The sequence below is a fragment of the Macrobrachium nipponense genome, chromosome 2 (assembly GCF_015104395.2).
Source record: "Macrobrachium nipponense isolate FS-2020 chromosome 2, ASM1510439v2, whole genome shotgun sequence".
NCBI classification, from domain to species: domain Eukaryota; kingdom Metazoa; phylum Arthropoda; class Malacostraca; order Decapoda; family Palaemonidae; genus Macrobrachium; species Macrobrachium nipponense.
The window spans coordinates 9,068,125-9,086,909 of NC_087201.1; the positions used below are offsets into that span (position 1 = coordinate 9,068,125).

The 18,785-nt window shown below is 40.7% G+C and overlaps 1 protein-coding gene across 1 annotated transcript in view; it reads left to right on the forward strand.

Annotated features, from left to right (window-relative positions):
* The first annotated feature begins 6,726 nt into the window (after positions 1–6,726).
* Positions 6,727–18,785, forward strand: part of LOC135220468 (acyl carrier protein, mitochondrial-like) — a 49,553-nt gene continuing 37,494 nt past the window's right edge. Inside the window, exons 1-3 of the mRNA XM_064257597.1 lie at positions 6,727–6,756; positions 13,792–13,926; positions 14,095–14,182. Coding sequence (XP_064113667.1) covers positions 6,727–6,756; positions 13,792–13,926; positions 14,095–14,182 — 253 coding nt within the window. The remainder of the gene's footprint in view (positions 6,757–13,791; positions 13,927–14,094; positions 14,183–18,785) is intronic.

Here is an 18,785-nt window from a genome sequence, read left to right on the forward strand (position 1 = left end):
GATGCTTGTCGGGACGCTCGCGCTAGGCAGGGTTTCGTGGACGTTCAGTCAGGACGCTCGGCAGGACGTTCGTCAGGACGCTTGGCAGGACGCTAGGCAGGACGTTCGTCAGGACGACTCGCAGGACGTTTGTCAGGACGCTTGGCAGGACGCTAAGCAGGACGTTCGCAGGACGCTCGCCAGGACGCTACACAGGACGATCGGCAGGCCGTTCTCCAGGACGCTAGACAGGACGCTTGGCAGGAAGTTCGCCAGGACGTTCAGGCCTCCTTTCAAGACGCTTTCGGGGATTCTGAACAAGAATTTTTACCCCCAGACACTTTGTTACGCGCTCAGGCACGTATGCCAGCGAAGAGAGGTAAAGACGCTTCTCGGGCAGGTGGGTCTGCCGTAGAAGACGCTCGTCCGCCTCAGGACGCTCTTCCATCAGCGAGCAGTAAGCGTCAGAAAGAAGACAGCAGTGATATGGCTGCAGCTTGCAAGGAGAGGGGTCCTTTGATCTTGCCAAGAACCGGCAATAGGACGCCTTCGCCTGACAGACGTTCTCCTCTTCCGTTGAGAGAAGAAGGAGAACTGGGTAGTTCGGCTGAATCGGGTGAAGATGAACCTGCTACAGCCCCTTCTACCTCGGATTACAAAGTCCTAGTCAGACTTTTGCGGTCTTCTTTTGAGGACAAATTTCAGCCCGCAGCTCCCAAGTCTCCTCACAGTTTTCTTCATCGAAAACGGGGAAAATCCCGGAGTTCGTAGAGATGAAGACTTCTCTATCGACGAAACGTGCTTTCAAGAAGCTCCAGGACTGGATGTTAAGAAGGAGAGACCAAGGCAAGACGACCTTCGCCTTGCCTCCTACTAGACTTAGCGGTAAAGGAGGCATTTGGTATAAGACCAAGGACGAAGTGGGAGTTCGTATCCCTTCGTCGGCTCAAGGGGATTTCTCCAGCCTGGTAGACTTACAGAGGAGGTCAGTGTTACCCTCTGCCAAGGTAACTTGGACCGCGTCGGAGACAGACCATCATCTGAAAGGTCTGCTTAGGACGCTGGAAGTCTTCAACTTCCTTGATTGGTGCTTGGGAGTTCTGGATTTACAAGCGAGAAGCCCCAGAATCTCTTAGTCTGGGGGAGCTGTCCAGCGTGTTAGCATGTATGGACAAAGCCGTCAGGGATGGTTCGGAAGAGCTAGTATCTCACTTTGGGACAGCTTTGCTAAAAAAGAGAGCTTTGCTGTGCAACTTCACAGCTCGGTCAGTGACGCCAGCTCAGAAAGCGGACTTGTTGTTTTCGCCTCTTTCGAACCATCTCTTCCCCCAGACTTTGGTAAAGGACCTAACGAACAGCCTACAGAGAAGGCTACTCAGGATCTTTGGCCCAGTCTACAAGACGGTCGGCCGGACCTTCAACATCTTCGGCTGCAGTTCGTCGCCGAAGAAAGTAAAGCCCTTTCGTGGGGCTCCCCACCCCCCTCGAGAGCAGCTCCCTCGAAAGGAGAGGGTTTTCACGAGGAAGAGCTTCTCTTAAACAAAAGCCTTCCAAGTGAAAAGCATGTCCTTCAGACACCAGTCGGAGCCAGACTGAAGTATTTTGCGGGAGCGTGGAGAGAGAGAGACACGGACTCTTGGTCCCTCAAGATCGTGGAGCAGGGGTACAAAATCCCCTTTTTAGATCTTCCTCCTCTTTCTACGACTCCCAGAGACCTTTCTCCATCCTATCAAGGAGAAAAGAAGAAAGTCTTGTTCGATCTCCTTCAACAGATGATCGACAAAAGAGCGGTGGAACAAGTCGCGGACCTGCGGTCGCCAGGTTTCTACAACAGAATCTTCCTAGTGCCAAAGCAGTCGTCAGGGTGGCGTCCAGTTCTAGATGTAAGCAGGCTCAATCTTTTCGTGGAAAAGATAAAATTCACGATGGAGACGCCTCATTCTGTTCTGGGAGCCTTGAGACCGGGCGACTGGATGGTATCCTTGGACTTGCAGGACGCGTACTTCCACATCCCGATCACCCTCTTTCAAGAAAATATCTAAGATTTGTCTTGAACAACAAAGTTTGGCAGTTCAGAGCGATGTGCTTCGGACTGACCACGGCTCCGATGGTGTTCACAGTAGTGATGAAGAACGTAGCGAGATGGCTACACTCTTCGGGAATAAGAGTTTCCCTATACCTCGACGACTGGCTGATCAGGGCGTCGTCGAGAGAGAAGTGTCTGAAGGACTTGCAGTTCACTTTAGCCTTAGCGAAGTCCCTGGGAAATTCTGGTCAACCTCGAAAAGTCGCATCTGAACCCAACACAGTCCATCGTGTATCTGGGGATTCAGATGGATTCAGTGGCTTTTCGAGCGTTTCCGTCCAGGAACGTCAGCAGCTAGGCTTAGAAAAGATCTCAGCCTTTCTAAGGAAGGAGACTTGCTCGGCGAGGGAATGGATGAGTCTGCTGGGGACCATTTCCTCGCTGGAAAGGTTTGTTTCCTTGGGAAGACTGCACATCAGGCCTCTCCAATTCTTCTTGGCAGACGAGTGGAAGGCAAAAGACGATCTCGATGCAGTATTGTTAGGCGGATATCGATTTCGATCAAGAAACACCTAAGATGGTGGTTGGACCCTCAGAAGCTGCAAGAGGGTGGGTCACCCTCAAGTCCCTTTTTGAGCCACCCCAGACCTAGTGTTGGTTTTTCAGAGACGCTTCCATCACAGGATGGGGAGCAACACTAGGGGGGAGGGAAGTGTCAGGCTCCTGGAGAGGGGAACAGGTAGCCTGGCATATAAATGTAAAAGAACTGGCAGCAGTATTTCTGTCCCTGCAGTTCTTCGAGAAGAGTTTGGAGAACAAGATTGTTCAGATAAACTCGGACAATACCACAGCACTCGCTTATTTAAAAAACCAGGAGGACACACTCCAGGACGTTGTACTCCCTAGCGAGAGAGATTCTGCTGTTGGGCGAAAAGGAAAGAAGTAACGATCCTGACGAGATTCATTGATGAGGTGTGCAAAACGTCAGGGCAGACCTTCTCAGTCGTCGGGACCAAGTCCTTCCGACGGAATGGACCTTGCACGAGGACGTTTGTCGAGACCTTTGGACGCTGTGGGGACGTCCACTGGTAGACTTGTTCGCAACGTCAAGGAACAAGAGACTTCCTCTTTACTGCTCCCCGGTCCTGGATCCAGAGGCAATCGCGGTGGATGCGTTGCTGTGGAATTGGACGGACCTGGACCTTTATGCCTTCCCACCATTCAAGATTCTGGGGGAAGTCATGAGGAAGTTTGCGGCCTCGGAAGGGACAAGGCTAACCCTGATCGCTCCGATGTGGCCAGCAAGAGAATGGTTCACAGAGGTCATGTCTTTCCTGGTAGACTTTCCAAGGACATTGCCCTGGAGGAAAGATCTACTCCAAACAGCCGCACTTCGAAAGGTTTCACAAAAACCTCCTCGCTCTGAGTCTGACTGCGTTCAGACTATCGAAAAGTTGGCCAGAGCGAGAGGTTTTTCGAAGGCAGCTGCTGAGAGCAATCGCACATGCGAGACGTGCTTCCACAAGAGCTGTTTACCAGTCGAAGTGGGCTTCCTTCAGGGCATGGTGCAAAAAGGAAGGAGTTTCCTCTTCCTCGACCTCTGTGAACCAGATAGCTGATTTTCTGCTATTTCTCAGAAATGTGCAGAAATTAGCGGTCCCTACAATCAAGGATATAGAAGCATGTTGTCAGCGGTTTTTAGGCACAGAGGCCTAGACCTGTCTGACAACAAGGATATTCATGACCTTTTGAAGTCTTTCGAGACCTCGAAAGTTCCGCAAATGAGACCACCTTCATGGAATCTGGATGTAGTCCTGAAGTTCCTTATGTCAAACTCTTTCGAACCGCTTCAGACAGCGTCTCTTCGGAATCTGACAAGGAAGGCTCTTTTCTAACTTCTCTTGCGACGGCTAAGAGAGTTAGTGAAATTCAAGCGTTTAGCAAGTTAATGGGCTTCAAAGGGGATAATGCTGTATGCTCGTTGAAACCCATCTTTCTTGGCAAAGAATGAAAATCCTTCGAACCCTTGGCCGAAGACTTTTGAATCAAAGGGTATGTCAAGTCTGGTGGGCCAAGAACCAGAGAGAGTCCTTTGCCCGGTAAGGGCTCTCAAGTTCTACGTGCATAGAACTAAAGAGGTTAGAGGTCCCTCAGGTAACCTCTGGTGCTCTGTGAAGAGGCCAGAGTTACCTTTATCAAAGAATGCAGTGGCTTTCTTTCTAAGGGACACCATTCGGGAGGCTCATTCATCTTTCCAAGAAGACTGATTTGAGCCTCTTCCGAGTAAAAGCGCACGAAGTACGAGCCGTCCGCTACTCTCTTGCCTTCCAAAAGAACATGTCAATCAGGACATCCTCGATTGTACCTTTTGGAGGAGCAACTCCGTCTGCCTTCGCTCACATTTACCTAAGGGATGTGAGAACGATCTATGACGATTGCAACTGCATGGGGCCATACGTTTCTGCGGACACAGTAATTGGGGTCCGGAGTAGCTCTTTCCCTATTCCTTAGTTAGGTTAAGGTTAGGTGGTTGTGTTTTTAGGTTGTGGTGAGGTCTTATGTGAAGATCTCCATCCATTAGCTAGTTTAAGGGGTTTATGTATAGTTGGTCAGGTGGTGGTCAGTTGCTTCGTTGCCCTCATTTGTATGGCCTCGATGATCTTGTCACGCTGAGGTCTCGCACCCGTTGACAGATCATCCAGAGCGCACCAGCACTACAGGTCTCCACCTGGCTGGCAACTCTGTAATTAAGCAAAAGCAGCCTTACGTGACAGTAATCACATAGTCTACTTTGCAAACAGGTAAGGAACCAAGATGTATATCATCTACTTATTGTTAGTTTCCCAAAAAATCCTATTCTGTCTGTTCCCACCATCCGAAGGTGTGATTCAGCTATATATATATCTGTCAGGTAAGTGGCATGAACAAAATGTTATTGTTATTATACAATTAAGTTTGTTCATACTTACCTGGCAGATATATATAATTAAAGTGCCCGCCCTCCTCCCCTCAGGAGACAGAGGCATTAATAAAAATATGAATAGAAAATGGGAATGGTTCCTGATATCCGCCTCCAGCGGCGGGAAATGGGTACTACCACTGGCCGCCCACTGCGCGTGCCGCGAGTTTTTTGAAATTTCTGTCGGACGTCAGAAAAATAAAAACAGCTATATTACTAGATCTGTTTTTCCAGGTAAGTATGAACAAACTTAATTGTATAATAACAATAACATTTTTTAAGGAAACTACTGTTTTGGTAGAAGACAGCGATGAAGCGTGCACTAGATAATTGTTTAAATAAATAGTAAAACATCAATATTTTACATATTTATGATGATTAATTTGAAAATATTCGTTATTGAAAAAGTAACTTGATTCTGACGCAAATTTAAATAATTATTTTTCGGAATTAGAACGTTCTTTTAAGTATGACGTCACGACATCTTACTTTCTTGCAGAACAGTTTACCAGTTATTCATGCATATTATTATCAGCTATTCATGTAATTGTTATAATCGTAATGCTCATATATATCTTTATTATTTACTTTTTGGATATATGAGGATGTTTTACTGCCGGATTACCGCCGTAGTGTGACGCAATCGCTTTCGCTCCCTGAGCCTCTTGTCTGTTTTCGCACCATAAGAAATTATGGGGCCGAATTTGCAATGACCAGAAAGTCGTTAAAAGGGGAAAGTTACCATTGAGGGGCATATGTTTTGATTGAGAAAAATACAAATTTATACAATAGCTAGCTTGTAAAAAATACTTGATTACAAAAAACTTGATTGACAGCTAAGCAGCATACCTACTATGGGTTTCAGAAACAGTGCAAGCACATTCTTTGGCAATATTTCTGTAACAAACACTCGTATCAGAAAGAGATTTTGCTATAGGGCATTACACCCAGTGCTGTAATTTATAAGGGTATCATGAATCACTAATCGTAAAGAATAAGACACTTGTCTTTGTACCAAGAGACAAAAACTCCATTATCCAGAAATGGATACGAAGGCGCGTAAAAAGCTCCACCTACCCTCTCCCCCCACCACCACCACCCCCACCCCTGTCCTTCCTTCCTTCACCTTCCCTTCTCTCTCTCTCTCTGTTGCCAAACACTCGTATCAGAACGAGATTTTGCTATAGGGCATTACACCCAGTGCTGTAATTTATAAGGGTATCATGAATCACTAATCGTAAAGAATAAGACACTTGTCTTTGTACCAAGAGACAAAAACTCCATTATCCAGAAATGGATACGAAGGCGCGTAAAAAGCTCCACCTACCCTCTCCCCCCACCACCACCATTCCCACCCCTGTCCTTCCTTCTTCACCTTCCTTCTCTCTCTCTCTGTGGCCAATTGGTTTGTGCTCACCCTCCAAACTGGCTATAAGACTTACACAAAACGTGGAAATTGGTGAAATTAGGCCATGTATTCGGAAGTATATATATATATAAATATTAAAGCAATTTCATCATTATTGCATTACTGTGACAACTAGAATTCATGGAAACATCCTATAAATGCATCGGCGTATGTGTGAAGCTCCACTAATGTGGCAACGATGATTTTGCCATTCTTACCATGCAAACATTAAAGGTTACATTTATTTCTGGAATACAGTTATTAAAAAATCAAAATACTAATAAAGACTTAAATCAATGAAAAGTGCTAGCAAAAAAATAAAATAATAATCCACTAATCGTCATCTGCTCCGCGATGGTTTTCGGCAGCCAGATGTACGACAAGGTTAGAAACATTGGATTGTATCTATTTTAAGAAATATCCGTAATTTTTCGGGGTAATTTGGTTGCAAAGAATGGATAATAGACATGAATTAAATAAACATTTTGAAATAACAAAGGAACGTTAAACTAAATAATGAGTAAAGTAAACAATTAAGGGAATAAAGCTTTGCACATCATAAAGTGTCGTCTGCTGCTGCTCATAACTGTTTGTGGAGTGAGCGCTTAGGAACCAGGAACAGCAACATGGTTCAAGTGCAGTGTGGAGTGAATTAAGACCAAAATTTGTATTATTACAATCAAATAAGCACAGATTACATTACAAGGTAAAAAAACCACCAATTATACAAGGTAAAAATTAATTCGGTTCAAACCATGACCCCGGGAATAACAAGTTTCATACTTTCACTAATATAGGCAACAAAATGTTGCTTTATTGTGCTGATTATAACTGCAATCTTGAGTAAGATCAATAAACGTTACATATATACGCTAACATTGTTCAAATGAGTGTTGGGAAGGCTGGGAAAGATGGCGGACAGTCCGTGATTAGACCGGCCAGCCACATGACAGCCGCCATATTGGATTTCAAAACTGCTTTGAAAACATATTTTACAAAGAGCGTCACATGCTAATTTTAGTTCATATGGGGCTTTCATATATCACATTATGTTGACGAAACTTCAATCTTTTGAATGGTATGCTTAGAGTTGTAATTGTATTCTTGTTTCACCAATTAAATATCGAGTGAATAAGACCCGTCCAGCGTGATGGTGGTGGATCGTCCGTGATTGTTTACCCTAATAACTCCGTGCCGGGTATTTCTTTGGAAATTACAGTATTTGGGTTGCTTAATAAGAATTTACCGTTATTTTTGGGCTGTTGACTGTAATTAACCCCCAGGGGCCAGTACTAAGCACAGCGAAGTACATTGGACGCCCCAATCCCTAGTGGATGTTGTATTCGCGGTTACGTTTCTTGCAGTTCGGGCGAAGTTATTCTTTAGAATTAAACTAACTCAAAACTATAATCATTTTCTCTCTCAATCCCTGTAGGGTGAATGCTGATTTTGCAGCATAGGAGGAAAGCATTGTAACATTGCCTAAATTAGTATTTTCTTATGCTGTTATTATTAAATATTCCAATAGGCTAATGCCGTGAATTATAATTGGTAAGTTTCATAAAGTTTTCTTTTAAGGAATCGTAAGTCTGTATTTGCCAGTTTACATAATGATTATAGTACCAATGGTATTACTGCTTCAACTATCTCCCCTTAGCACCTTTTTTTGAGAAAATATGCCCACAGACAAGGCTATGCTGGGCAAAATCCGTACTTATATATAATTTTTTGGGAATCCTACAGTTTAGGGGTCCAAATTCACTGCATTACATAAAGTCAAGTTCAGCACAAATTTATCAAATATTTAATGAATCATGGAAAACAGTGAAAATAATAGCTGTGTATGTTTTCAGAAGTAGAGGTTGAAAGAGAGAGAAAAAAAGGGGGGAATAAAATGGGAACGTAAATACACAAAAACATGTATTAGGGGATATAGAACCATAGAATTTTGGAAATACTATTATAAATCTCTGCTTCTGTATGCAGATGTAAATTAATAATAAAATATTAAAAATATGACGCCAAGTCATTCGCACACGTCTCTTTCATACTTTTCAATAATCTCCTCCTTGAGTTCATTTGTGGTGGTTCTTGTCGTTTTACTCTTCTGCTTGTTTGCAATGGCTGTCTTGGGACCCATGATTGAGTCAGAATACAGTACAGAAAGCCACAAAACTATGGTAATGCTATTCCTGTACTACAAGCATGTACTTGCTCAAAACAATAGCAACTGAGTGAGCTGGCTTTCAACACCACCACCACCAATTAGTGGCGACTAACACTTATGGGTACAAAAATCATACAGTTCCTTGGCATGGATTCCAGTTTCTTGTTTGAGCTCTGATGCAAAATTTACTTGAAATTTTGGATCGAAATCCAGTTATGTTGAGTTATAATACTATCTAGGACTGGGGTCCTACTGTAATTGAAAATAATTTTGTTCTGTGATTGCCTGCTCACCTTTGAAAATATTCATTAGGCTAATACTCTTGACCAGTGACATGCTACATTTACCACTTTTCTGGACTAGAAGCATGGCTTTGATTTTTAGAGAAAAGAATTGGACATGATCTTGTAGTGAAACCTGAAGTTTTATCTCCGGGTCACAACAAATTTTTTGTTTCCATATCACTAAGTCCACTTACGCTTATAGGTTTTGTCACAAACTTGCAAATGTCTTTACTGCATTTCAGCCCATATCAAGTCCAGGATCAAGTCAAGATTAGCAAACGCACTATTTTGTAAGACATTATACCCCTTTGACATATATATAGTATACATATACATATTATATATACACTACACATATATGTAAAATATACATGCATATATAAAGCAAACTGGTATAGTATTGTCTTGAAAAATAATGGATTCGCTAATCATGACATGAACCAAAGTCCACATCACTGGCTTCTCTGTAAGAGGCAACAGTCAGAAAATGTTCTTTGCAATATTGGATTAAAGGCTTTGTAAATTAAGATCACATGAATGAAATTTAGTTTAAGAAAAGTCTTTATTTTTTATTTTTTATCTAAAGTTTGTTTTTATCTAAAGACATATATATACCAGTGTACAATTAAAAAATAAAATATGATTATCACGTTGCTGTGGATATGCAGTATGGTCTATGTTTATTAATGTATTATTGTTAATAATATTCTGTCCTCAGCTTAACAGAGTGACTGATTTTAGGGTAAAGTAGAAAATTTTCATTATCATTACTTGTCTTAGAGAATCAGTAGTGGAGACGAGAGAAGTAGGCCAATTGGATTCCAAGGATTTGTTTTTCCCTCTACCATCCACACATCTAAGTTTAAAGACTACATAATGTGATACATATCAGACAATGGTAAGTTTATGGGATAGTACAATACCAGTTTTAGATTTCATTATCATACAATGTCTGTCACTATTTATCAAGTCAAATTACCTCCACATTTGGCTGCAATACTCATACACCAGTGTGCATGGAAGATTCTTATGATTTTCAGAATTTATTTAATGTTGGTGGAAGATACTAAGTAAAATGGTTAAACCTATGGTATACCTTATAAAATGGTCCTCAGAGTGCCTCCCAGATTTAGTGAATGACCCGTTTTGTGAATCAGTTCACCAGTTATTTACATGTGGGTGGTTTGACAAGCTAGAGTCTAGATTGTCAAAAAGGATATCTGTAAGATTTCAAACTTGAGAGGAAAAGGCAGAGACAGGATGTGGGTAGATTGGGTGCCATCAAGAATAGTGATGGAAATATACTGAAAATGAGAGAGAGGAGATTGGGGAAGCACAGAGGGGGGAGGGACCATAGAGGGAGATACAGGATACAAAAGTGAAAAGAGCATTAACAAAAACGAAGAATTGTAAATCATCAGGTTCATTGGAGTTACAAATTGAAATGCTCAAATTACTAGGTACAGAGGGGGACAAATGAATGCTGGATATATTAAAAGCTATACTATATGTGAAGAGGAAGAAATGTTAAGGGATTGGGAGGAGATTTTAATGGTATATATACAAGCAGAAGGGAGATGTCATGGATTGTGGTAACTACAGAGGAATTAAACTAACAGAGCATGGATTGAAAGGTTTGGAGAGAGTTCTTGATGAAAGATTAAGCGAGATTGTAGAGATCGGGAAACAGCAGTATGGATTCATGAGAGGAAGAGGGGCAGTGAATGCCATCTTTATAGTAAGACAGCTGCAGGAAAAGAGGCTAGAGGGAAACCAGGAGCTCTATTGTGCATTCATAGACCTAGAGAAAGCTTATGATAGAATCCGAAGAGAAGTGATGTTTTGGTGTTTAAGGAAAAGGAAAGTCCCAGAAAAGTTGGTTTGGCTGGTCGAGATGATATATAAAAGAACTTGCTCAAAAGTGGTAACATCAGTTGGTGAAACAAAACTTTTAAGTTAGTGTTGGATTTACACCAGGGGTCAGCATTTTAGCCCATTTTTTGTTTTTGTGTACTGGGTCATACATGTGTTTAATGAACCAATCAGGAATGAAGAGCTGTGGGAATTGTTGCACGCTAATGATCTGGTGATTACTACTGAAAATGGGGAGGACCTACAGAGAGGTGTGGCTTAAAGGTGGATGTAAATAAAACAGAGGTTTTGCTGAGCAGTAAGGAAGTTAAAGACAGAATAGTAATACAAGAAAGAAGAGGCTCGATTATAAAACAGGCAGAAAAGTTTAAATACTTAGGATCTACTTTAAGCTAAGAGGGAGGATGTGAGGCTGAAGTTGACAGTAGGATAAAAGCTGCATGGGGGAAGTGAAGAGAGGTAGCTGGAGTGGTATTTGATAAAAAAAAAATGCCAATCAAGCTAAAAGTCAAAAAATGTAACAAAGTGATAAGACCAGTGTTAATGTATGGAACAGAAACATGGGCTCTGAGAAGAAAGGAGGAAGTAAAGCTTGAGAGAAAAGATTGAGAATGCTGAGGTGGATTATGGGAATAACGCTGCTTGAGAGATTGGAAACTGATGAAATAAGAAGGGCAGGCTCTGTAAAGATTACAGAGGTGATAAGAGAGTCACGATTGAGATGGTATGGGTATGAGAGTCACGATTGAGATGGTATGGGTATGTGTTGAGGATGGATGACGAGGAGGGAGTGAAGAGGGCTTGGGAGGAAGAAGATCAAGAGGGGGAGAGAGAATTAGATGGCAAGATGAAGTGAAGGAAGATATGGTGAGAAGAGGTTTTGCAGAGGATGATGCCTTTGATAGAAGGCAGTGAAGAAGGCGCATCAGGCAACCAACCCCTTAATGTAGGGATAACGGTGGGAAAGAAGAAGAATCTAGACTTTGGTCAAGAGATTACCCCTACCAAATGCTTTATGTGCCTACTTGTTCTTTACATAAGTTTTGATGTTTCAGCATGACTTCATCTGTTTTTTCTTGCAAATTAGCCAAAAATTAACCTAACCAATGAGTGCAGTGCCAGTTACAAAAACCTGTTAAGCATGGCATATTTTGTAAGTTGAAAATCTGTTTAACCCTTAATGGACGGATACCCTCGCATGAGTAACAATATCACGCGCCATTGATTTGGAGAAAACGGGCGAGAAAGAGGCACTTTTACTTCAAAAGCCCATAAATTTACAATGGCAACTTTTAGACTGGCTCAGCTCGCTGATTCAAGGCATCTCATGGTTCAGTTGTGTACGTGACTAAAGGAAGGTGGCCTCTCTCACATATTGTCTCGTCATATATTTGTTCATAAATATACCTAGGGATTGCTGTTGGTTTTAGTTCTTATTTTTTATAATGTATGTCAGTTGCAAAGAAAGGTGCAAAGTATGTCGGTTATAATTTTAATTTTAAAAATAAAGGTCCAAGAAATATTATATAAAACATGTATAATCAGAATAAGGTACTGCATCTTCGATCTCAGTAAATTTGCATCAATATTTTACAAGTACATACTCAGAATTTTTTTACTAATTTTGGTTCTTATCTGTTATGAACTTATGATATTGTGTGAGCTGTAATTATAATTGTACAAAATAGAATAAATTTTTTAGAAAGAAGATGTATAACTTATTAAAATTTACAATTGTCATGTAAAAGAGACCCCACAAGGGGTTGTAAATGTTATCTTCAACTTCTATTGGAAGGTAGAGAAAATTTCATAGAATTTAATCTTACACCATGTCCATTTGCATATCTTTCTCTTTCCATAGGGTTTTTTTCTTAAATTGGCTGACCTCAAGTTTGACCGGTCTGAGGTGCTGCATTTTCTTTTTGTTTTTTAGCCTGGCTCTTAAGGGTTAATGTTAAGAACTGTGGTCTCAGATTGCCTGTGTTAACGTACACTAGAACCTAGGTTCAGCTTATTTTATGGTTTAGTGTGTGTGTAAATATTAAGGAGAGGCCTCAGAAAATAGGTGGTCCTTGAGTTATTAGGCTGTCCATTACCATAAGTAATTATCCTGTCAATTCTGTTTGAATTCTGCTTCAGAGTACAGCACATTCAAATTTTCTGATCACGAAAGACAGGGAAGCTTTGAATTATGAAAATAGTCTGTTTGCAGGACTCAAAACTTGCATTATAAACACTTCGATTGTATCGATATAGGACACCAACATTGTGGTCTAGTTGCCATAATTGATAGCTTCCATGGTAACATTAAATCATTTGTAAATCTTGATACAGTAAAATGATTAATTCCAATATAATGCCAAATAAACAGACTATATACTAGCATCCCAGCATGCCTTTTGTTTTGATTGTTTCCTTCTAGAGGCAGTGATACATACTGAGTTGATAATCCAAGACAAAGCAACCACATTGACAAATGAGTCTGAGGGTCTAGGTGTTGACAAATGAGTCTAAGGGTCTAGGTGTATGAACTGTTGTAGTTTAGTAACAAAGATAAGGTTGCTTTATTGGTTACTGTTAGATAATTATGAAGTGTGCTGTTACAATAGTAGACTTTGCATTTGGAATAAAAAGATGTAAAACCTGACACATTTATCATATCAACAATTCAAGGCCTAAGTAGTTGTGTACTGGCCTCACAATAGCAATTGTCCTTCCTGATTTGTGGTTTTGTTACAGAAATAAAGATAAGAGTTAATATACTTCACCAGGCTACAGGAAAGTGAAGTACATCCACTTCACCATATGTACTGTATGTGATGCCCATAAATTTTTAAAGAAGTTTCAGTAACATATATACTCCTAGGCCATTTTGTATATGGCATTTTAACGGGGGATTTTACTGTTGAAGAAAATGTATAAAAAGGCATGACTTACAAAGGGCAAGTTTGGGGGATGTGAACACTAAAGCTAAACTTTTTATCATAGCTTTTTAAATTTATGGAAGGTTTTCATAGTGCAGTTTGTTGTATCACAGGTTCTTCAGTGTTGTTTTGGTAGTTGAACTAGACATACATCAGACGGGCATAAACTATTTTTATTTTATTTTATTTCTTTCAGCCATACAAATTTGTGCGTAACTACAGTGCCAAGCAGCCTTTGACACTTGATCTTATTGAGCAGAGAGTTTTATTAGTTTTGAGGCTGTATGACAAAATCAACCCTGATAAGGTATGTATGTCACACTCACACTGTCTGGATATATTTGAAATGTTTAATAGCAATTACTTGTATTATTTTAATATATTTTTGTATGGTTGAAAACATGACTGTATACAAGCACACATGATGTGAGAACCTTAGTTGTTGGATTAAGTACTAATCATCTTGTGTCAACAGTTGAAAGTGGAGTCACACTTCATGCAAGATCTGGGCTTGGACTCTTTAGACCATGTGGAAGTTATCATGGCAATGGAGGATGAGTTTGGTGAGTCGTGTTTTAATTTTTCTTAGACTGACATGAATGCGTACCATGTCAAGTAAATTATAAGATACTTAGTGCTCTTTCCCCAAAAACACGATTTACTCGTGTATAATTGAAATACGACAGCAGCCAAAATTACGTTCCAGCAAGACCATTTTTTTTCCGAGTGGACTACTACATCTTTTGTAGGAAAATGATTGCATGTTGCCATTAATTAGAAGAATTGATGAAATTGGTATATTGTAATTCGGCTCTATTAGTGTGGGTTATATTTGTTCTAAATGAAATACAAACCAATGTCTTTTATTGTGTAGGAGTATCTTTCAGTAGGATATGATGACAGTCATTGAACTTATTAAGGTAACTGTTGGTTACAAAGGATTAGTACCCTTCACCCACTTTGCTTCACCGACCCCTTTTTCTTCAGCCACCTTCCTTCACTCCACCAGGTTGCTGTTTAATTTGATTTATTTGAGAAGAATCTTACCTACTGTTAAAGTTAGCTGTATCTCCGTGCTGATTAGGCGAGTCGGCATTCAAACAAAAAATTGAATGGCTGTTCGGATGACTGTCTAGATTACCTGTTCTCCACCAGGTGTGTTTCGAATGTTTTAGCTCTTCAGAATTCTCCTTGCCGCCATTGTGGTTAGGCGATTGTTGGTATTCTATGAAATTTGGCTGTTTCATTATCTTAGGATATCTTCCAATGGAAGCAAAACCAATAACATCAGGCTATGCGGGAATGATTCTGGGGTAACCTGGGTGATGAATTGGAAGTTGTCAACATTCGTTTGTATTTGCAAGGGTGCAGAGTGTGATCTTGGAACTATTAGAGGTGAAGAATGTAGGGAATTGTTCTGAGAAATTTATGCCTGAATATGTCAGATATAGGAAAGACGGGAAACTAATAGATTGCGAAAGCAATTAGTTACGTCAGGACTTAAACTTAGTCAGTTCTATCCTACTTAGTGTCCCTTCATCTGCAGCTATCCCTACTCAGACTAAGCATTTTGGTAGCACTAGTATTGTCTTCCTTTGTAGCTCCACCTTCTACTCCCCATTCAGTTCAGGAAAAGCGTAATGAGAGGTTAGAACATAGCATTAAACCATTTTTAGTTCTAATACAAGTTGAACTGAGTTCGTGACAGGAACGTTCCAAATCCCTCCATATTGTGTGCTTTTTTTCGCATTCCCTGTTTTAAGTAAGGTGTTGGTGCCCTCGTCTGTACGTAGCCCAAGCCTAGGACTGCCCAGCGACAGTTGGTATAATGTTCTCAGGATGATGGGTTCTGTACCCTCCAATACCTACTTCGCCATTTTCAGTGTGAATCTTGTTTAAAGCATTCGCCAAAGGACCGTTAAAGCGTTCGCATAAGGACTGTAAAAGCATTCGCATAAGAACCATTTCTTTAAGCATTAATTCTTACTCTGTAGGTGCATTCTGCTGTCTTCAACACCTAGTTTGAGGTGTTAGCATGCATAGGATAAATATTATATAATATAGGTAAAGACAATTTTATTTAGAGGATAATATGTATAGCGAGTTTTACACATTTAGACATGTCAACTCAGTCGACTGTTTATCTCTCTCATGTTTTGGTAAATTAAATTCTTGTTTGCTAGCATATTCCTCTTCCTTCATAATGCTTGTGTTAGTTCTTTGCCTGCTTTCTCTTCACCTGTCGGCAAATCTCTTACTACTGCCTCGATTAAGGTTTCTCTTTCAAGTCTACACTGTCTGTAGTATCTAAAGTTCTCTCCAAGTTAGATATTATTCTAGCTTCAGAGCTTTCTAACGAAGTTTCATATAGGAATGCTTTCAAGTATGTACAATCGCTTTTGGACGAGGTGGGAGAGTCATTGTAACTCCTCTCCCACCGCTTCCCAATCTTTCCCATTTTCTGGCGCCTCGTTTTCTTTTCCCTTAGTCAAGTCGACTCATGCAAACTAGGCCAAGTCCCGAGTCGCTTAAAACTGTCTTCCTTTCATCGAGTCGTGATGGATGCGATACATTACACTCAGCTGCTGTCACCTCTTATCAACAAGTGTCTCTTTCTGTCGCCAAGGGTTGTGGAGAGAAAACAATCCTTTAAGCTCTCCTGTTTACCTCCTGTCGGTAGCTGTCTCCTGTTGCCCACTTGCGGAAGAAGTGTTAGAAATGGAGTTGGAGGAACTCGTTCGGGCTGGTTGGTGTTTGTTGCAACATTACGCTTTGCTGTATCCTCATTTTGAGGAAAGAGGCCACATAGAGAATATCTCTTGCTTGTCGTTCGGCTTCTCTGAAAGACATCACCAGAAGGACCCTCTTTTTGGTGGCTTTAACAGCTGCAAAACGGGTAAGCGAGTTGCAAGCAATTGACAGGAGAATAGGTTTCTCCCAGGGAAATGCTGTCTGTTCTCTTTCTCCAGGATTCCTCGCAAAAAATAAAGACTTGACCTTGACCTTGCTCATTCACCATAAAGAGCATAATGGATGTACTGGGCCCGGAGGAAGAAGAGAGTCCTCTATGTCTGGTCATGGTTTTTCGTTACTATCCCCAAGAACAGAAAAGATCCAAGGATCGGCAAACAAGTTATGGTGTTCAGTGAAATCCCCATCTCGTGTGATGTCAAAGAATGCCATTTCATTCTTTTTGAGAAGCATGATTATAGATTCACACGCAGCTTCAGGAGGAAGTGCTACCTTCCTTCAAATTGAGGGAGCATGAAGTCAGAGCAATCATCACTTCACTCGCCTACAGACAACTTATTGCTGGAAATGATAATGCAATCGATAATTTGGCGGTGTAGTTCAGTGTACATGTCACAGTACCTCAAAGAGGTAGAGACAGTGTTCGAGAATTGTTGTACTTTAGGTCTTTTGTCGGTAACTGGTAAGGTGTTGGGTGGGGAAGCTTAGGGAGTTATTTATCCCTACTCTATTCCCTCGCCTTGGTCTAGGGTAGCACTATTGAGTTTTTGGGAAGCCTTGGAATACTTGGTATCCAGAGCACCCACCAGTCCTGTAGTGGTGCGGTTGGTTTATTGTTTTTAATGTGTAAGTGAGTGTTGTTAAATTTCTGATATATGCCCAGGACAAGGGCACTTTTTAATGTTTGTTGAGCAGATCTCTTTATGAAAGATCTTTCGGCACAGGTATTCAACAACCCTCTCTCGCACAATGCGACCTCTTTTACCCTAGAGTTATTGTGGTTGTAGGTAAGATCGACTGCTTGGCATTCTCCAATTTGTGCCCCACCTTCCTTAGTCTTTGGTTGGTTTCCATTGCATATAACCGTATGATGTCTTAACAGTGCAACCATTATTACAGCCTTGGTTATCACAGTTGGAGCTGGAATGTTTATTGGACGTGCATACGAAACACAGACCTTGAGATCTAAGTTTTTCTATCTTTCCTCCTCTGGTTACAAGATTCTTACAATGTGACCATATATGATTGCCTCCGTTGAAGTACACATCCCTTAACCTGGTTTACCTTGGCTTTGTTCATATTTTTAGGCCCCATTGATGGTTTTTTGTTTCACAGACTGCCCTTGTTCTACTGCAAAAGTAGATACTGGAGTTAAGGTATTGGTTTTCACTGTTTCATTCTGTGGAAAAGCCCTCAAATTGTGTATATATATATCCTCTTCAAGATACATTTTGAAGGTGTCAAATTTTAGCCAATCTTCCCCACACCTACGTTTTATAGTTTCGTTAATACTGCTGGGTAATTAACACTGCTGGGTAATTTGGTGTAGAGAAAGATAGTATACAATAGTTCATTCTCCAATGATCTTATGCAGTATTCAAATTGTGCTCTGAATCTTTGTAGCGACTCTGCATCTGCTGTAGAAGTCTCAGTCTGGAAGGGTTTATGACTAAACACAACTTTATTTTGTCTTTCCTGCCATGAATTTTTCTCAGTAAGTTTACGGCTTGCAAATATTTATCCCCTAATATAAAACCAGATATCGGTTCAAACCTCACCTTCCAGTAAGCCATTCAAATGAGAAAACTTTACAATCGTATACTTTCAAAGTTATTACGTTGGTGTACTGGTACTTCAAACAGTTCCCATAGTTAATTCCATTCCAATACTCCACCATTGAAATGTTTGAAGTCTTATTTAGGCAGCTTTAGACTATCTTTGACAGGCAGTAACGGTGTACTAGGTTCACTTCTTACAGCTAGAAGACTCATAATATGAGAATTTAGTCTTTGAATTTCAGTGCTACCTTTAGGCAATATTCTGCTTGATTGGTGATTTGGTCAGGGTGTCCTGTGGGATTTGTTAGATCCAAAATTTCACTATCCAATTGCTGGACCTTCTGCAAATACTGCTTCAAGGAGTCTTAGTGAAGACATATTGATATCACCTGTACCAATAGGGGTTTCAATGTTCTTTGACCAACTGGTTGTCACAGATTTGAAACTCCCCTCGTCTCCTCTTTAATTCCTCTGTGTCAGATATCTTAAACTATTTTTTTACCAACACCAAAGTACAGGTATTCTCCTTCCTATGACGGGGTTTAAGTTCCAAAAAAACCCATCTTTTGTTGGAAAAATCATATCTCAAATGTAGCCTAGCCTACTCTACACACTATACTTTTACATAAATGGTATA